Here is a 21,953-nt window from a genome sequence, read left to right as displayed (position 1 = left end):
TTCTTGCAGGAGAGTCTAATACCAGAGGACACAGCCTTAGAATAGAGGGGTGGTCCTTTTAGAACAAAGATGAGACTGAACTTTTTTAGCCAGGGTGTGGTGAATTTGCAGAATTATTTGCCACAGGTGGCTGTGGAGGGCACGTCTTTATGTATATCTAAGCCAGAAGTTGATAGGTTCTTGACTGGTCAGGGCATGAAAGGGCACAGGGAAAAGGCAGGAGATAGGGGCTGAGTGGAAAATTGGATCAGCCATGATGAAATAGTGGAACAGACTCCATGGACCAAGTAGCTTAATTCTGCTCCTATATCTAATGGTCTTATGGTCTAAATAGCCTTTGACAACCAAGTCCAGCTCCTGACCTTCATGTGTAGCTTTGCTACTAAGTCCAACACAACCATTTCCACTGACAGGAGAAAGGGCAAAGGAGGGTTACTGGCTTCTTAAAACAAGTCACTATGGTTAGATGGAGATTGTCGGCCTTGGTTGGCGTCTCATATAGGATAAGGAAAAAGCTGACCTCAAACCTACGCAGCCTTGCAGCTATACCCACTCATGGGGAAAGCTTTGAGAGTAAACTCCGAAGTGCTGAAGTCCCTAAGGCAGTCTGACATTGGGTTAAAAGCTGACTGGCAACTCCTTCAACGTCACTGGTGTATCAGTCTCCACTGTTCCTTCAGATTCATCTGCTGTGTAGAGAATGGGAGCCTGCTGCATGGGCAACAGTTTGCTCTCCAAATTGTGCAGCCCTAGCTTGCGTATCAACTTAGACAGCTAGGATGCAACATTCCTTGTTAATGTAGACCAATGAAGGCCAAGACAGAAAACTTTAGAGTAATTTATTGTCTTGCACAATCACTAAAACAAAAAATTTCACTGCATATGTCAGAGATAATTAGCCTGATTCTGATCCTGACAGCATGTTCAGCTGTCAGAGCTGAGGGATCAGGGGACATGAACAAGTACCGAGTTTTTGTGCAAACACTTGATACTTCCCGCTCCAGTTTACTCACAGGCCAGCATTTATCTTCGCCGTCAGAGCCTTCTCCTCCTGCAACAGGCCTTCCCTCAGTGTGTCGCACTCCAGCACGCTCTGTAAGGCCGATGTGTCGTCCCCAACTACCTCCTGTTCCACATGCAGGATGCTGATATGAGAGGGGATGCGAAGACTTCGCGCCGACATCATCCTCAGCAGCGTCGTTTTCCCCAAGCCATTTCGCCCAACTAAACCATAACGCCTACCATAAGCAAGGTGCAAATCTGCACCATTAAGTAAGGCCCTTGAAGAAAGAAGGAACATGCTTTAAAACATATATCCTATACCTGATATTTTAATTAATACTTCATTAATACACCATTCTATTGCTTCAAAGAAATTATAAACATAGAACATTACAACACAGTAAAGGCCCATCAGCCCGCAATGTTAAACTGACTCTTTAAACTACTCGAAGATCAACCTAACCCTTCTCTCTCAAATAGCCCCTCAATTTCCTTTCACCCATGTTGAGGATTTGAGATTGTTTAAAGTCATTTCCACTACAAAAGTGTAAAGGAGAACAAAATAATTGCTACTTTTACAGCACAATACAGCACAAAAAATCCACAAAAACACAATGCTGTAAGATAAAGAAAATAACAATAATAAAAAAACATAATAAATACTTAAGATAGCTTTTATATGTAGATTGATTGTATGTCCATAAAGTGATGCTAGACACAGGAGTGTTTGTACATAAGGTGACTCCGACAGAAAAAGATAAAGTAGTGGTGGTTGGGGGTGTGGAGGTGTTACTGCTTGAGGAAAGTAACTGTTCTTGTGTCTGATGGTCCTGGTGTGGATGCTAAACAGCCTCCTCCCTGGCTGGAGTGGAACAAACAGTCCATGACAGGGTAGGTGGGCTCCTTCATGATGTTACTGGCCCTTTTTGTATACAGTTGCAAGAAACAGTGAACTTTTTGCAATTGCCTGGTTTTCTGCATTAATTACCTGTAACGTGCTGTAATAGTTTCTCTGTAATGTTTCACTGTTAAGGCTAATGAAATGGCTTCTCTGTAATGTTCACTGCTGAAGTAACGGTTTCTCTGTAGCAGCAATGTTTGGGCTATGGCCGAGATAACAAGACTGTGGTATCCATGTTAGCTAATCAGGATTTTGTTGTAGTCTTGTGAATCTGGAAAGAGTTTATTTTGCGGGGGGGGGGGAGAGAGGGGGAGAGGGGGGGAGGGGGTGAGAGAGGGGGGAGAGGAGGTGGGAGAGGGGGAGAGAGGGGGGGAGAGGGGGGAGAGATGGGGGAGAGAGGGGGGAGAGAGGGGGGAGAGAGGGGGGGAGAGGGGGAGAGAGGGGGAGAGAGGGGGAGAGAGGGGGAGAGGGGGGAGGGGGGAGGGGGGAGAGAGGGGGAGAGGGGGGAGAGAGGGGGGAGAGAGGGGGGGGAGAGGGGGGAGAGGGGGGAGAGGGGGAGAGAGGGGGAGAGAGGGGGAGAGAGGGGAGAGAGGGGGAGAGAGGGGGGAGAGAGGGGGAGAGGGGGGAGGGGGGAGGGGGGAGGGGGGAGAGAGGAGGAGAGGGGGGAGAGAGGAGGAGAGGGGGGAGAGAGGGGGGAGAGAGGGGGGAGAGAGGGGGGAGAGGGGGGGAGAGAGGGAGAAGGGGAGAGGGGAGAGATGGAGAAGGGGGGAGGATGGAGAGAGGGGGAAGAGGAGACACGAGTGGAGAGATTTGGTAGACCACCAGACGAGGTGGACTTGGAGCAAGGGTCCGAAGGGCAGCGACAATTGGAGGAGGTCGATGGTGGATGATCGGCTTATCAGTGAGCTCATTGCGCAACAGACTGTTTAATAAGATTGGGCCCTTTTCTTTCCTTTTATTTCATTTCTCTGCTAAGCATATACTCAAAGTAAGAGTTATAAAGCTTAATTGTTTAATTGCATATTGTGCACTGTTTGTTATTTCAGGGTACTGATTTTTAACAGGGGACACATCGCACAGCATCCACCCAAACAAGATTTCGTAAGTTTGGCTGGGCCAGAGGTTATCATCTCCTATATTAAGGTTATATCTCCTATATATCCGCTAGGCGAAGCGAGTGTTGCATACCCATAAAATCTGGTCTGATCTTCATCTAAGTCACAATAGTAGACAAAAACAATCTGCCTAAACTAATAACACACAAACAATTGTATTTCTCTTGTCTTTATTAAACGCATTGCTTAATTATCCACAGTCCAGGCTGGAAAAAGGTATGTGAACCCCTGTATTTAATAACTGGTAGAACCTCTTTTAACAGTGGAAAAGGTAAAGGGCTGGACAAGGAACCTGATCTATAGGTGCTGTCTGACCAGCCGAGCTCCTCCAGCATTTTGTGTGAGCCAGCATCTATCATCTTGTACAACTATATGAGGTCACCTCTCATCCTCAATCAAATTCATCAGACATAATCTTCCCTTCAAGCCATATCAGCTTCCTCTGATTTCCCCATTCTTTTCCTCGTGACAAAATTCTTTCTGTTATCAACCCTCCCACAGGTCTACAGTTACTGGCTTGGCTGTACTGTCGTTTTTGAAAGGCAGAATCAAACGTGCTGCCCTCCTCTCACCCTAAGCCACCACTGAACACATCTATATGGAACGCTGTAGCAGGAAAGCAGCATCCATCATCAGGGACCCCCACTATTCAGACCATATTCTATTCTCGCTGCTACCTATTACCATTAATCCATTTTTTCCTTTTTTGTATTTGCAGTTTGCTGTCTTTTGCACACTGGTTGATTGTCCATCTTGTTGTATTTGGTCTTTCATTGATTCTATCGCTTTTCTTTGTACTTACTGTGAATATCCACAAGAAAATGAATCTCAGGGTTGTACATGGTGACAAATACATACTTTGATAATAAAGTTACCTTGAACTTTGGTACCTCACTTCCGATTAGCAGAGATTTAAAAATCTCAGCCAGAGACTTAGCAAACGCCTTCCTTGACTTCCATCTAGTCTTCGGGATTTTCCCCTCTTTTAGCCTACCAAGACACTGAGTGTCTCCTTGTTATTCATGGCGACTTTTAGGCACCCCTTCACTGAATTTTCCAAACTACAAAGTCTTTTTCCTTTGTGAGAACAGACGGAAAGAAATTGTTCTGGCTCCAGGCACACGCGGCCCATGTTTTCCCTACTGAGCCTTATTCTTTCTCTGAATACTCCTTTATCATTTAACATAAAAGGTATAGGAGAAGAACTTAGCCACTCAGCCCATTGAGTTGCTTTACTATTCCATCATGACTTCTGTATTATCCCTCTCAACCCCCATTCTGCTGCCTTTTCCCCATAACCTTTGATGCCCTGATTAATCAAGAACCTATCAACCTCCACTTTAAATATACTCAACGACTTGGCTTCCATAGCCATTGTGGCATTGAATTCCAGAGATTCACTCCCCTCATCTCCGCTTTAAATAGAATTCCCTCTATTTTGAAGGCTGCGTCTTTTGGTCCTGGAGTCCCCCACTTCTCCGCATCCACTGTAGGCCTTTCAATATTCAGTAGGTTTTAGTGAGATCCCTCTCATTCTTCTGAACTCCAGGCCCAGGCCCATCAAACATTCCTCACACATTAACCCTTTCATTTCATGAATCATTCTTGTAAAATTCCTCTGAACCCTCTCCAATGCCAGCACATCTTTTCTTAGATAAGGAGCCCAAAACTGTTCACAATACTCCAAGTGATGCCTCACCAGTGCCTTATAAAGCCTCAAAATTACATCCTTGCTTTTATATTCTAGTCCTTTCAGGATTAATGCTAACATTGTATTTTGCACTGATTTCTGAATTTGCTCCTGGATTACAAAATAGTCTACGCCTTTACTTCTTCTATCAAAGTACATGACCATACACTTCCCTACACTATACTCCATCAGTCACTTCTCTGTCCATTCTCCGAGTCTATTCAAGTCCTTCTGCAGACATCCTGCTTCCACACCACCACCTGCATTTCCACGTATCTTCATACTGTCTGCAAACTTGACTTCAAAGACATTAATTTAGTCATCCAAATCATTGACATACAATGTGAAAAGATTCAAACCCAACTACAAAGTGTGTTTCCTTTCTGAGTACTGAGGAAAATTATGCGTTTCACCTGTATGTCCTGAGTCCAGGCACACACAGCCCACATGCTGTTGTTAATGGGCCCCACTCTTTCTCTGAATATTCTTCCTTAGAATACTTATTGAACACTCAGATTTACTTTAATTGTATCTGCTGTGATTTCTCATTACCCATCTTAACTTTCCTATTTCAGTCCCACACTAGTTTTATCTGCAATTATTTATTTAGCGGTATAGCATGGAATAGGACTTTCCGGCACTTCGAATCACGCCAACAACAACCCTGATTAACCCTAAACTAATCACAGGACAATTTACAATGGCCAATTAACCCATCTGTGGGAGGAAACTAGGGAAAACTCACACATTCCACAGGAGGACATACAGAGACACTTTACAGAATGGCTTCGGAGTTGAACTCCGGATCCGGAATGCTCCGAGCTGTAACAGCATTGCAATAACCGCTATGCTACTATGGTGCCACTGTCTATTTTACGTCTTGAGAGGCCTTCCCTATTATTAGTTCTCTATACTCTTCTCTCTATGCAACTCTCAATATATCCTGACATCCAGGAGGCATTGATTGTAATTGATTAGATTTCAAAGACTAAATAATGAGCAAGAACATAAGCTATAAATTACAATAAGCATATGTAAAAAATCAGTTAAATAAATAGTGCAAAAACAGAAGGAAAAAATTCAGAGGAATTGTTCATGGATTTACTGTCCATTCATAAATCTAATAGCAACAGGGGAAGAAACTATTCCTGAAACGTTGATTGTGTGTCTTTAGGGTCCTGTGTTCGAGAACAGAAAACAGAAAACTACAGGCCATTTTAGAAAAATTATTAACTCCATTATTGAGGTAAAAACAGCGCATGAAGTAAGTCAATGCTGCATGTGTATTGAACATGGAGAACATTCAAAAGCTTTATAACAGCAAGATACAATCCCATATGATTTAATGATAATATCTCATGCCCCTATCAACATCAATGGATCTGGGGTTGAGAGGGTAAGCAGCCTTAAGTTCCACGGCATCCACATCACTGAGGACCTCACAGGGTCTGTGCACACCAGCTGTGTGGTGAAAAAGGCACAACAGTGCCTCTTTCACCTCAGACTGTTGAGGAAGTTTGGTATAGCTCCCAAATCCTCAGAACTTTCTACAGGGGCACAATTGAGAGCATCCTGACTGGCTGCATCACTGCCTAGTGTGGGAACTGTACCTCCCTTAATCACAGGATTCTGCAGAGAGTGGTGCAGACAGCCCTCCACACCTGTAGTTGTGAACTTCCCATGATTCAGGACATTTACAAAGATGGGTGTGAGAAAAGGGCACAAAGGATCACTGGGGACCCGAGTCACCCCAACCACAATCTATATGCTTCTTTCTTTCTTTTTCAATCTTTTTATTAAATTTCATATATAAAAAAAAACAGCACATAATAATGAATAGATTACAGATTCAATAAACTTGAGATTACATTAGTAATAGGATAATAATATCCTATTAAAACATCCATCAACAAAAGGTACATAAATCAATCAAGTCTATATAAATATGTATGAAAAAAAAACAAAAATAATCGTCGAAAAAAGAAGAAAAAAAAAATTGAAATTATATATGAGAAAAAATATATATTGAAAAAAAATACTAAACTAAAACTAACATGGGCAATAATAGCACTTTATAAATATATAAAGGTGTCAAGAAAAGAACTCCGGAACTCCATACCTGAACAAGTATAAGTAGAGAAAAGGATCTGAAATAGGCCAAATTAATTCATATGAAAGTGTCGAATAAATGGTCCCCAGGTTTCTTCAAATTTAATTGAAGAATCAAAGATAGTGCTTCTGATTTTTTCCAAACTCAAATAAGAAATAGTTTGGGAGAACCACTGAAATGTAGTAGGAGGATTTACTTCTTTCCAGTTTTGTAATATAGACCTTCTGGCAATTAATGTTACAAAGGCAATCATTCGTCTGATTGAAGGGGAAAGCTGATTGCCATCTTCATTTGGTATACCGAAAATTGCAGTAATAAAATGGGGTTGTAAATCGATATTCCATACTGAGGAAATGACATCAAAAATGTCCTTCCAATAGTTATGTAAAGTGGGACATGTCCAAAACATGTGAGTCAATGAAGCCACTTCTAAGTGACATCTGTCACATTGAGGATTAATATGCGAATAAAATCGGGCAAGCTTATCTTTAGACATATAAGCTCTATGTACAATTTTAAATTGTATTAAAGCATGTTTAGCACAAATAGAGGAGGAGTTAACCATTTGTAAAATTTTTTCCCATTTATCTGTTGATATATTACATCGAAGTTCTTTTTCCCATTCTTGTCTAATTCTATCCGATATTTCTGGCTGTATCTTCATAATCATGTTATAAATAAAAGCTACTAATCCCTTCTGACAAGGATTAAAAGTAAAAATCAAATCTGAAAAATCCGATGGAGTTGAGTTAGGAAAAGATGGAAGAATTTTATGTAAGAAATTTCTAATTTGTAAGTATCTAAAAAAATTAGATTTAGGTAATTCAAATTTGTTGGATAGTTGATCAAAAGACATCAAAGTACCTTCAAAAAAAAGATCACGAAAACATTTTATACCTTTCCTTTTCCATATACTAAAAGCTTGATCTGTCAATGAAGGTTTAAAAAAAAAATTACATAAAATAGGGCTGTCCAGAGCAAAGTTTTTCAGATTAAAGAATTTGCGAAATTGAAACCAAATTCGTAGTGTATGTTTAACAACAGGGTTAGATATCTGTTTATTGAATTTGGCTAAATCAATAGGAAGAAAAGAACCAAGAACGGAAAATATAGAATATCCCTTAACCTCACTACATTCTAAATTTACCCACTGTGGGCACACAGGTGAATCCAAATCTAGTTTCCAGTACATTAGGTTACGAATATTATTCGCCCAATAATAAAATCTAAAGTTAGGTAAAGCTAGACCACCATCTTTTTTAGACTTTTGTAATTGCCTTTTGCTTAACCTAGGATTTTTATTTTGCCACACAAATGAGGAAATTTTTGAATCAATATTATCAAAAAAAGATTTAGGAATAAAAATTGGTAAAGCTTGGAATAAATATAAAAATTTCGGTAAAATCATCATTTTAATAGCATTAATCCGACCAACTAATGATAAAAATAAGGGAGACCATCTAGTAGTAAGTTGCTGAATTTGATGAAGCATAGGTAAAAAATTCAGTCCAAATAAATCTTTATATTTCTTGGTGATTTTTATACCTAAATAGATAAAGTTATCAGTAACAACTTTAAATGGCATCCTATCACTCAATAAAGTTTGCGCGTTTAAAGGGAATAACTCACTCTTATCTAAGTTTAACTTATAACCAGAAAAGCTACCAAATTGAGCCAACAAGGATAAAATAGCAGGAATAGACCTACTAGGATTAGAAATATATAACAACAAATCATCAGCATAAAGCGATAATTTGTATAACTTCTCATTACGGGTAATACCAAAAATATTAGGAGACTCACGAATAGCAATAGCTAAAGGTTCTAATGCAATATTAAATAATAAAGGACTTAAAGGACAACCTTGTCTCGTACCACGAGATAATTGAAAAAAAGAGGATCTATAATTATTTGTAAGAACAGAAGCAACAGGTTTATAATATATTAATTTAATCCATGATATAAAATTAGGACTAAAATTAAAGTTTCTCAATGCATTAAATAAATATGTCCATTCAACTCTATCAAAGGCTTTTTCAGCATCTAATGAGATAACACATTCTGGGGTTGTAGGTGATGAAGTATAAATTATGTTAATCAATTTTCTAATATTAAAAAAGGAATATCGATTCCTAATAAAACCAGTTTGATCTTCTGAAATAATCTGTGGTAATACCTTTTCTAATCTAATGGCTAAAATTTTTGTAAGAATCTTAGAGTCTACATTTAATAATGATATAGGGCGATAAGATGCACATAAAGTAGGATCTTTATCTTTTTTAAGAATTAAAGAGATAGTAGCTTCATAAAACGATTGAGGTAGTCTCTTCTTAACAAACGCATCATTAAAGATTTCACATAGCCAAGGAGAAAGCAATAAAGAAAAAGTTTTAAAAAATTCTACAATAAAACCATCAGGACCAGGAGCTTTCCCTGAATTCATTGATGAGATAGCCTCTCTTATTTCATCCATAGAAATAGGAGCATCAAGCAAGCTACAATCTTCATCTATCAGTTTAGGAATATTCAAATTATTAAAAAAATTATCCATCGTAAACCGGTCACCGTCAAATTCTGATTGATATAAAGATTTATAAAAATCTTGAAAAGTGTTATTGATTTCTTTATAATCAGTAGTTAAATTACCGTCTTGTTTACGAATTTTAATAATTTGTTGCTTAGTCGAAATAGCTTTTAATTGATTAGCTAACAATTTACCAGTTCGATCACTATGAATATAAAATTGAGCCCTAGTCTTAATTAATTGATTCTCAATTGAAGAAGATAATAATAAACTATGTTCCATTTGAAGCTCAACTCTCTTCTTATAAAGTTCTTTGGTAGGAGTAACGGAATAAATCTTATCAATTTCTTTAATTTTATCCACCAATAAAGCTATATCTGAATATCTTTGTTTTCTTTTACCAGCGGAATATGAAATAATTTGTCCACGAATAAAAGCCTTGAAAGAGTCCCAAAGTATTCCTTTATCAATCTCTTCATTATAGTTTGTTGAAAAAAATAAGTCAATTTGTTGCTTTATGAAGGTAATAAATTCTGGATCTTGAAGTAAAGTAGCATTAAGTCTCCAAGATCTAGTATTGATAGAAGAGTCCGAAATCTTGATAGATAACTTCAAAGGCGCATGATCCGAAATAGCAATAGAATCGTATTTACAATCAATAACATCTGTTAATAAACGATGATCAATAAGAAAGTAATCAATTCTAGAATAACTATGATATACATGTGAAAAAAATGAAAATTCTTTATCTTTAGGGTTCAAAAACCGCCATATTTCAGTAATTCCAGAATCAACCATAAAAGAATTAATAAGTAAAGCTGATCTATTCGGAAGAGTTCGAATAGGTTTAGATCTATCCATCGAAGGATTCAAACAACAATTAAAGTCTCCACCCATAATCAACATATATTCATTCAAATTAGGAAGAGAAGTAAATAAACGTTTAAAAAATTCAGGACAATCAAAGTTTGGAGCATAAATATTAACTAAAACAACTTTCCGATTAAAAAGTGAACCAGTTATCAACAAAAATCTACCCTGTGGATCAGAAATAATTTCATAATGTGTAAACGAAATTGAGGCGTCTATAAAAATAGACACACCCCTAATTTTAGCGGTACAATTTGAGTGAAATTGAACCTAAAAAAACGTTGATTATCCTCCCTCCTAATATGGGTCTCCTGTGCAAAAATAATATTAGCGTTCAATCTATGGAATACTTTAAATATTTTTTTACGTTTAATCGGATGATTTAAACCATTAGTATTCCACGAGATAAAGTTAATAGATTTATCCATCATACCAATATTAATTGTGTGTATCATAAAAGGTTAAAAAGACACATAACCCACAATTTAGGAAGGAGGAAAATTGATTCAGGAGCAACCGGAGATCCTGACACCTCAACAATATTAACAATTTAAAGTCAGCCCATAAACTAAAAGCAAAAAAATAAAAAGCAAAAGCATGAAAAAAGATCCCTCCCCCCTCCCCCCACCCTTTGAAAGAAAGCCAAGCGGCAGGCGCATAAACTAATACTAATATTACCCCCATTTCAAGATGGCAGCTCCATAAGAAAATTTTTTAAGAAAAAACTATATAACACCCTAATTAAAATATAGAGTTGCAAAAAAAAAATATATATATATATATACCTACATATATATATATATATACACATACACATACACACACATATCAGACAAATCAAAAAAAAACTAAAATAGTAAAACCAGAAAAATCATTAATAAAAAAAAAATGAACATTAAAGTTTAAAAATGTAATACATCTTTAAAAAAGAAATTCCATATTCAGATACAAAGATGACGTTTCACAAGCCAAGACTTATGGGAAGAAGAAACGACATTTTGAGAAAGCCATATTACAAAATATGAATATAAATTCAGCAATCTAATAAGAAAATTTAGTAAAAAAGTTATCAAAATAGAATTTTTAAAAAAAAAGATTTAATAGACACTACAACATATATAAAAAAAAACTAAAAAAAAAGAATTCAAAACCTTTGTTCCATTTCTAAATACAGGCAAGCAAATAAACGCTTATAAAAAGTAAAGACTTATGGGAAGAAGAAACGACATTTTGAAAAAATAATTCATTATTACAAAATACAAACGTGTATAAAAAAGGATATTATAAAAATTAAAACAGCATCTATAAGCAATAATAATAGTAGTAAAAAAAAAGACCCAGACCCATAGTTCAAAATAAAAAGTTATAACCCAACTTCCAGGGTTAAAACTTAAAATGAAATGACATCCTCTCTCCAAAAAAAAAATCTTCAATGTAACTCATAGTTCAAGTTGCACTAGAGGATCGATATTCTTCAACAAATTTCTTCGCTTCTTCAGGAGTGTTAAAAAAGTGTAGACTGTTGTCGGGCAGCACCATTCTAAGCTTCGCTGGATACATTAAAGCTTGTTTAAATCCAATCGAATGAATCTCTGCCATCACTGGTTTAAAAGCGATCCTGGCTTTCATTACTTCATACGAATAGTCCTCAACTATTCGAAATGAGTAATTTCTGTAGGAGATCATACCTTTTTTACGAGCTAATCGAATTAGAAGCTCTTTCTCACGAGGATAATGAAGGCGAACAATCACCGCTCGTGGTTTATCAGGCACAGACGAAAGCCTCGCAACTCTATGAGCGCGGTCAATAACAGGTTCATTTTTCAAACCTTCACCACCGAAAATTTCCCACAGTAATTTAGAGAAAAATTCAGTTAAATCACCGGACTCAACTTTTTCGGGAATTCTGATGACGCGCAAATTCTGTCTGCGAGAACGATTTTCAAGATCAGTAATTTTAAACTTGTACTGATCTAAAGTTTTAGCAGTCGACTCTATCTTCTTCTCTAACACTTCAATTGTACGTGCTTTTTCACAAATTGATTGTTCAAGAGTCGTGATCTTATTTCCATGCTGTTGAACCTCTAACGCCTGCGACTGAAACTTAGTTTCAAGCGATTTAACAACTCCTTCAAGATCGGATATTTTCGAAGTAATCCTCCTTTCCAAACTTAACAGTTTACTGTCCAATTTACCTTCTAGTCTGCCTTCCAGACCCGCAAATTTAGCATCCAGTTTATTGTCCAATTTACCTTCCATACCCGCAAATTTAACATCCAGTTTAATGTCCAAAAGACCAGAAATTGCGTCGATGGATACAGGATCCTTAGCCGATTTCTTACTTGTAGCCATTTTAAGTTTGACAAGATTAGATCAACTATTATTTTAGGAAAAAAGGGTCAATCAAAGGTAGCAACTCATATGATTAAGTTCGAAAAGATCTAATTAAAGGGTGATTATAGTTAAAAAAATAAAGAGCGCCTAAAAGGCAGATGCTTACGTCGCCATCTTGAAACTCCACCCCCCTATATGCTGATTTGAGTGTATTTCTATGTTGCATTGACTGTTGTATTTATTATAAATTAATATAAATTACTATTAATAGTACTATCAATTCATTTCAATTCATGGTCCAAATATATGACATTCACTGGTTTTCTCATCCTTTAGAATTGACTGAAGAATTGATTGCAGACTTTGGGAAGGGGAAGGGGAAGTTGAGAAAACACACCAGTCCTCGTCAAGGACACCTTCAAAAGGCAACGCCTCAAAAAGCTGGTATCATGGTTTCCCGTGACGTCATCGTCGAGACTGGCAGCTTAAGTCACTAGCTCCTCTGGAAAAATGCGTATTAAGCCCCGTTAACCCATCAAATATAATATTTTTTGAAAAATACTTGTACTGAAAAGAGGGGCAAGAATGGGGAAAAGAAATGGAAATAAAAAAAGCGACACTGCGGAGCCTGTGTCTGAGAGGAGTGCAGCGAGCAGCTCTCCTACCCAACCACGTGCGGGCGAGGCGAACGCTGGGCCTCGTTCAGGCAAAGTGGCGAATATGTTCGAAATTCTGAAAGAAATAATAGAGGTCCAGAAAGATATAAAACAGCAGATCCGTGATATTAAGTCAGAGCTCGCCAGCGTCAATCAAAAAATAGCGGTGGCAGAGACTCGAATTGAGAAGGTGGAAGATCGCATTCAAAACATGGAACAGATACTGAGTAAAACAATAAAAATATTACATCACCAAGAAGATAAACTACTTGACCTGGAGGGAAGATCATGGCAGAAAAATATCAGAATCTACAACGTTCCCGAAGGAGCGGAGGGCTCGACTATGATGGAGTTTGTTGGAAAGTTACTACGGGACGCACTGGATCTTCCCGCAGATATGGAGCTGGAAGTCGAAAGAGCCCACCGCGCGTTCGTTCTGAAACCTACCCAGGATAGAATGCCACGCTCAATAATAATTAAATTGCTTCAGTACAACACCAAGGCAGAGATTCTACAAAGGGCGTGGGGTAAGAAGAGAGTGTTTTTCGATGATAAATTAATATATTTCGACCAAGATTACCCCCCCCCCCCCACAGTCTTGCAGAAACACAAAGAATATTATGAAGCGAGTAATAAAGCAAAAAAAGATTAGATTTCAAACTCTGTACCCTGCTAAACTTTGAGTGTTTTATGACAACGGGACGCGGTTGTACCAGACAGTGGAAGAGGTGACTACAGACATGAAGACCAGAGGGTTGCCCGTCAGCGTGACCAAAACGAGGGAAAGCCTGGCTGAGGAACTACCCCGCTCCGCTTGGGAAACAGTGCGAGAATCGAGAACGCAGGAGACGGGAGGAGGTCGAGGGAAGTATATCAGGAAGAGACCGGGAGTTTCCCAAAGACGGTCCTCACCCTCTTCAGAAGAGCCATCAGGTTTGGCTAACTTTAAAAATGTTCAGAAGCTAAACAGAAGCAAAAGTACACAGTGATATACCTATCTCGAGAAATACTTATTATAATGTGGATTTTATATTACTTAGTTGTTATTCTTCATTCACTCACTTACTCCTTTTTCCCCACCAAAATGAGAATATATATGTGTGTGTATATATGTGTATGTGTGTAATATATATGTGCGTATCATATATATATATTTGTGTTGTTAAGTACTCGTGACACATGACAGTGGTGCCCTTGTCACGTGACTGGGGTTGAAGCTATGCTGGACTTGAGGTGATGGTCTTGTGATGGTGTAGTGACGTCATTTTCCCGCCAGTAGAGATCATGTGACAGGTTTTTTTTACAGGTTATAAAAGGTAGACCCCACCCTGTGAGGAGGGGCAGTTCGTGGCTGGATTTGCCAAGTTGACTTCCTGCCACTGCGTGTTTTAAGTGATGACGCAGTTTAGTTGAAAGATGAAGTTTTATTTAATGCCTAAAGTTTAAGAGGTCATTGCCAGCAGGTTCTTTACGATTCTGCTAGTTCGAGGAAATTAGTGGAGAGTGAAGATCGAAGTTCGGAAGTTAAAGATCGAGGAGAATTGCTTTCTACGGTGAAACGGGGGCGACCTTTGTTTGATCCTTATTTGGAAGGATTTCGTTGACTATCTTCATGTTAATCCCTGGGTTTAACCAGAAAGGATTGAAGGTAGTGAAGAAGGAAAGGTCAGTGCCTTTAAGCCATTCTGTTTCGTGAATTCTTCATGGGAAGTTCGACGTCGGGGATCGAAGCCAAGCGACGTGAAAGAGAATTTAAATCGTCTTATAAAGTCTCTCCTTTTAAATGGACTGTGAGCATATCGAACTTTTGGCAATACCACTTTAAAGAACTGTTTTTGCAATATCACTTTAAGAACTGCTTTTGCAATATCGCTTTAAGAACTATTTGGGCTGCCACACCGCAGCTGTTTCCGGTTACATTAGTGTTTGTTTAGTTTTGGGGGGGTTTGTTTTCTGTGTTTAATAAACGTGTTGTTTGTTATAAGAAACCCTTGCCGAACTCATATATTTATTGTTGCCTGAATACGTAACATTAAATATGGGGGCTGCGTCTGGATTGGATCGTTTGAGTTAAAATGCTTGCTGACTTTTGAATCGGTGTTTTGGAAACGGGGATTACTCAGTTCTTTTGTTTGGCTTGTGGTATTCGGCAGCAATGAATATTGATGAGTTTCTGGCTTCGCCAGCTGCGGAGTTGTTGGCGAAGGCGAAAAAAACTGAGGTGTTTGAGATAGCTAGTAGATTGCAACTTAAAGGTATTTTGCAGACTACATCTAAGGCTGTTATACAGAGAAAAGTCACGTCACACTATGTGGTCTCGGGTGTTTTTGATGATTCGATTTTAGAGTCGTTTCCAATAAGGAATCTGGAGATGCAATTGCAAATCGAACAAATGAAATTGGAACAAAGTAAAGCTGATTTGGAGAGGTGTAAATTGGAGGCGGAACAAAAGCAGAGAGAATTTGCATATGCAATGGAGGAATTAAAGTCTGGGAATCAGTCTTCTGGTTCTAAAAAACCGTTTGTTGCTGGTCAAGAAATTAAATTGGTCCCTCCATTTAGTGAAACAGAAGTGGAAAGGTATTTACAACATTTTGAAACTATTGCTCGGATGTCAGAGTGGCCGAAAGATAAATGGTCAGTGTTGTTACAGAGTGTAATTAAAGGCAAAGCACAACTAGTTTACACAGCTTTAACAGCTGCGCAAGTACTTGATTATGATATTGTAAAGAGGCATATCTTAAACGCATATGACTTAGTCCCAGAAGCATATAGGGAAAGATTCAGAAGTTTGAAAAAGTCTGTGGAAAAAACTTATGTGGAATTTGCCTATGATAAAGCTATGTGTTTTGAGAGATGGGTTTCTTCTAAAAATGTAAATGGGGACTATGATACATTGAGAGAGCTGATTATAATGGAGGAATTTAAAAGAAGCATTCCTGTTGAAGTAAGGACCTACTTAAATGAGAAGGATACTGATAAATTGCAGGACTGTGCTAGATTAGCTGATGAGTATGTTTTAATCCATAAGAATAAATTTCCTCAGGGCAGAATTTTTAAGAGGAAGAATAACATGGAGACTCCAGGTAAATCTGAAATTAAATCAGAGGTTAATGAGAAAGTTGATGAGAAAGGAAAGCCTGTGAAGGAAAGACAGTTTGGTCTTATTTGTAACTATTGTAAGAAGCCTGGCCATGTAATAGCTAACTGTTTCAAATTGAAAAAGAAAGAGAAGGAAGCAGTTCCAGATGCTTGTGTGCAACATACTGAAGCACCTGTAAAGTTACAGGGTTTGATAAACACAAATGAGGCTTTGTTAGAGTCTGACCAAGTTAAAAAGGGATATGATCATTTTATAACTGAAGGGTTTGTATCCTTGAAAGAAGGATCTACTCTGGTGCCAATAAGAATCCTTAGGGATACTGGAGCTTCTCAATCACTGATGTTAGACAGTATGTTGAAGTTTAATGAAGAGTCTGATACTGGTGAGGTAAATTACATAAGAGGTGTTGGAAGTGATTTTATGCCTGTACATTTATATAAAGTAAATTTAAAGTCAGGGTTAGTTACAGGATTTGTTAAAGTAGGATTACAGCATAGCTTACCTGTGAAGGGTATTTCTTTATTGTTAGGTAATGACTTGGCAGGTGGACAAGTTTTTCCTGAAGTGCATTTGACAATGGAGTCAGAGGAGTTGAATTCTAACACAGATTCTTCCTGTGTTGTGACTAGAGCTATGGCTAAAAAAATTGATGTGCAGAATGAGGTTGTTACTCAGGACTGTTCAACTCAGGATTCGAGTTTTGAGGATGTGTCAGAGACTTTCTTATCTTCGTTGTTTGAACAAGATTCTTGGAGTAAGTCTGTCTCTGTCTCGGAAGGAGATGATAGCAGAGCAGAATAGAGACTCTGAGATTATAAAATTAAGAGAGCAGGTTTTACTAGATAGTGAAATTGATAAGGTGCAGTAGGATATTACTTGGAAAAAGGAGTGTTGATGAGGAAGTGGAGATCGCCTACAATTCCTGCAAGTGAGGATTGGAATGTTGTTTACCAGGTAGTTGTTCCGAAAGTTTATCGAAATGAGATTTTGACTTTAGCTCATAGTGTGCCTTTCAGTGGACATCAAGGGGTAAGGAAAACTGTGGACACGATTTTAAAACATTTTTACTGGCCTGTTCTAAGAAAAGATGTGGCGATGTTTTGTAAAAACATACTTGTGCCATACTTGTCAAATTGTGGGTAAACCAAATCAGGTTACACCAGTAGCTCCATTACAACCTATCCCAGCATTTGGTGAACCATTTTCTAAAGTTATTGTAGATTGTGTTGGTCCATTACCAAAGACAAAAACTGGTTATCAGTATTTGTTGACTATCATGTGTACTTCATCTAGGTTTCCAGAGGCAGTACCACTTAGGAATATAAAAGCTAAGACTGTGACAAAGGCCCTTATAAATTTTTTTACTTATTTTGGATTACCTAAGGAGATACAAACTGAGCAAGGCAGTAATTTTATGTCTGGATTGTTTCAACAGATAGTTTATAAATTGGGAGCTAAGCAAATCACTTCGTCTGCATACCATCCAGAATCGCAGGGTGCCTTGGAGAGGTTTCATTCTACCCTGAAGAATATGATTAGGACATTTTGTGTGGAAAATGAAAGTGACTGGAATGAGGGTATAAACTTACTTTTATTTGCAGTAAGGGAATCGGTACAGGAATCTTTAGGTTTTAGTCCATTTGAACTTGTGTTTGGGCATAGAGTTAGAGGACCTTTAGTTTTATTGAAAGAACAGTGGATTAGTAAAGAAGTACACACTAATTTGTTGGACTATGTTTTGAAATTTAAGGACAGGTTACATAAAGCTTGTAGCTTAGCTAAGGAAAATTTAAAGTTGGCTCAGGAGAAAATGAAGACTTGGTACAATAAAGAAGCTAGGATGAGGATGTTTAAGCCTGGAGATAAGGTGTTGGTTTTTTTCCCAGTGCAGACAAATCCTTTACAAGCTAGATTTCATGGTCCTTATGAAATTGTGTCTAAAATCAATGATGTGGATTATGTGATAAAAACTCCAGATCGTAGAAGGTCAACACAACTTTGCCATATAAATATGATAAAACCATATTTTGAGAAACAATCTGATACTGTGACTGTTGTGGTTAGTGAGAGTGAGTTTGATTTAACTAGGAACATGATAGATGATTCATCTGACTTTCATTCTAAATCCAACATTGTTTCTGTTAGGTTACCAAATTCAACCATTCTGGAAAATATTGACGAAAAATTAGCACATTTACAGCTAGAGCAGAAACAACAGATGAAGGAGTTAATTTTTAAATATAAAGAGTTGTTTCCAGATGTTCCGAGAAGGACTACTATAGCTTCACATGATGTAGATGTTGGAGATGCCAAACCTATTAAACAACATCCATATAGGATGAACATGGAAAAATGTGAACTTGCTGAGAAAGAAATTGAATACATGTTAGAGAATAATATCATTAGATATTCTAACTCGAATTGGAGTTCGCCATGTGTTATGGTGCCAAAACCAGATGATAGTAGTAGGTTTTGTACGGATTATAGGAAGGTGAATGCTGTAACAAAACAGATGCATATCCAAATCCTAGAGTAGATGATTGTGTAGATAAAGTTGGAAAAGCAAAGTTCCTTACAAAGATTGATTTATTGAAAGGGTATTGGTGTGTTCCATTAACGGACAGAGGTAGAGAGATTTCTGCATTTGTAACTCCATCTGGGTTATATGAGTATAAAGTTCTTCCATTTGGGATGAAGAATACCCCAGGTACTTTCCAGAGGATGATTAACTTTGTGATTCAGGGATTGAAAGATACTGATGCTTATATTGATGATTTAGTGACAGGAAATGATACTTGGGAAGCACACATTATTGCGATGGAAAAATTGTTTAAAAGGCTTTCAAAAGCTAACTTAACTATTAATTTAGCTAAGAGTGAATTTGGATATTCCACTGTGACTTACCTTGGTTATGTTGTGGGTCAAGGTAAGGTAGCTCCTGTTCAGGCAAAAGTTCAGGCAATTTTAGAGATTCCCACTCCAATGGGGAAAAAGACTCCCAGAAGATTTTTGGGAATGGTAGGATATTATCGGAAATTTTGTAAGAATTTTGCTAATGTTGCCCTTCCATTAACTAACCTTCTGCAGAAGAATGAGAAGTTTGTATGGACGGCGCCTTGTCAAGAAGCATTTGAAAAATTGAAAACAATGATATGTCAGCAACCTGTGCTTAAGGCACCTGACTTTGAAAAACCTTTTTCATTGGCTGTGGATGCTAATGTTGAGGCTGCAGGAGCAGTATTAATGCAAAGGAATGAGGGTGATGAGGTTGATCATCCAGTAGCATACTTTTCTAAGAAATTTAATAAGCATCAAAGAAACTATTCGACAATAGAGAAAGAATTGTTGTCTCTTGTTTTAGCTTTGGAATATTTTGAGGTATATGTTGGTACAACTCAAAAACCACTTATTGTTTACACTGATCATAATCCGTTAGTTTTTCTGAGTAAGATGAAAAACAAAAACAGAAGATTATTAAATTGGAGTTTGATGTTACAAGAGTACAATATTGTGAAAACTCATATTAAAGGTAAAGATAATGTGGTTGCTGATTGTCTATCTCGATGTTGAATGTACACTGTAATTTTTTTTATGGAGTGTTTTTTTTTCAATTGTAACACTCCTACTGTATTGTGAGTTATAAGCTGTTATATGATGGTATTGTATATTGTGTATGTTATAAAATTTAAACCTTTGTTTTTCTTGTAAGCAATTGTTAAAATTTTTGTTCTTGTCAGATCAAAAATGTTTTTTTGGAGGGAGGTGTTACGTACTCATGACACATAACAGTGGTGCCCTTGTCACGTGACTGGGGTTGAAGCTATGCTGGACTTGAGGTGATGGTCTTGTGATGGTGGAGTGACGTCATTTTCCCGCCAGTAGAGATCATGTGACAGGTTTTTTTTTACAGGTTATAAAAGGTAGACCCCACCCTGTGAGGAGGGGCAGTTCATGGCTGAATTTGCCAAGTTGACTTCATGCCGCTGCGTGTTTTAAGTGATGACGCAGTTTAGTTGAAAGATTAAGTTTTATTTAATGCCTGAAGTTTAAGAGGTCATTGCCAGCAGGTTCTTTACGATTCTGCTAGTTCGAGGAAATTAGTGGAGAGTGAAGATCGAAGTTTGGAAGTTAAAGATCGAGGAGAATTGCTTTCTACAGTGAAACGGGGGCGACCTTTGTTTGATCCTTATTTGGAAGGATTTCGTTGACTATCTTCGTGTTAAGCCCTGGGTTTAACCAGAAAGGATTGAAGGTAGTGAAGAAGGAAAGGTCAGTGCCTTTAAGCCGTTCTGTTTCGTGAATTCTTCATGGGAAGTTCGACGTCGGGGATCGAAGCCAAGCGACGTGAAAGAGAATTTAAATCGTCTTATAAAGTCTCTCCTTTTAAATGGACTGTGAGCATATCGAACCTTTGGCAATACCACTTTAAAGAACTTTTGGCATACCACTTTAAAGAACTGTTTTTGCAATATCACTTTAAGAACTGTTTTTGCAATATCGCTTTAAGAACTGTTTGGGCTGCCGCACCGCAGCTGTTTCCGGTTACGTTAGTGTTTGTTTACTTTTGGGGGTTTGTTTTCTGTGTTTAATAAATGTGTTGTTTGTTATAAAAAACCCTTGCCGAACTCATATATTTATTGTTGCCTGAATACGTAACAGTGTATAGATATATATATATATAAGAGGAGTACACAGGGAAATCTTTTCTATGTAATGGATTTGTTCACTGACTTTTATGAATACTGCAATGGGGGCCCTCAACTCACAAGTAGGAGGGGTTATCCCCCACAGCTAGACATTTCCTCTAGCTCAACGCAGGGTCATCTACTAGAGACCTCAGCCTTGGAATCACACATTCATTGCCATTTTTGTTATTATTTGCGTTTCTTGGTTCTTATTTGTTCAGGGAGTAGATCGATTAAGTTTTATTCTAATTTCAATGATACATTGACAGATAAATACAGATGGTTAAGGACAAGGTAAAATTCATTTCTTTTAATGTCAATGGGCTATTAAGTGCAATCAAACGTAAGAGAATTTTATCCAAAATGAAAAAAGAACAAGCCCATGTAGTATATTTACAGGAAACTCATTTAAGTGATAATGAGCATAAAAAACTAAAGAGAATGGGCTTCACTAATCTGTTTTTCTCCTCATATAAATCAGGACATAGGAGAGGAGTTGCTATTCTTATCTCAAGTAAGCTAAATTTTGAAAAAGTTTTCAAAATGGGAGATAAAGAGGGCAGATATATTCTGGTAAGGGGGAATATAGATGGCAATTCAGTTACTCTATTGAATATATATGCACCCTCGGGAAGTGATATCGGTTTCTTTCAGAAAATTACAGATATTATGGTAACGGAAACAGAAGGTCTCCTGATATGTGAGGGAGACTTAAATTTACAATTACAACCAAACTTAGTCTCTTCCAATTAAAAACCTATGAAACAACACTTTCTGAGGATGCTGGTTTAATTGATATATGGAGGGACCTTTTCCCTGACAGAAGGGATTACACTCATTATTCTGCTCCCCATTCTGTATATACAAGAATAGACTATTTCATAACATTTGGAAAAGGCAAAGACAAAATAAACACCTGTGGAATTGGGACAATAGATGTAAGTGACCATGCACCTATATATT

The 21,953-nt window shown here is 37.7% G+C and overlaps 1 protein-coding gene across 2 annotated transcripts in view; it reads right to left on the bottom strand.

The window, feature by feature from the left end:
- Positions 1-21,953, bottom strand: part of abcf3 (ATP-binding cassette, sub-family F (GCN20), member 3) — a 190,980-nt gene that overhangs the window by 89,919 nt on the left and 79,108 nt on the right. For both annotated transcript variants that reach the window (XM_059991476.1, XM_059991485.1), the window contains exon 7: positions 1,014-1,280. In XM_059991476.1, the coding sequence (XP_059847459.1) occupies positions 1,014-1,280 (267 nt within the window). The remainder of the gene's footprint in view (positions 1-1,013; positions 1,281-21,953) is intronic.

Source organism: Hypanus sabinus, chromosome 2 (assembly GCF_030144855.1).
Source record: "Hypanus sabinus isolate sHypSab1 chromosome 2, sHypSab1.hap1, whole genome shotgun sequence".
Taxonomy (NCBI): domain Eukaryota; kingdom Metazoa; phylum Chordata; class Chondrichthyes; order Myliobatiformes; family Dasyatidae; genus Hypanus; species Hypanus sabinus.
This window is presented reverse-complemented; position numbering and strand designations above follow the sequence as displayed.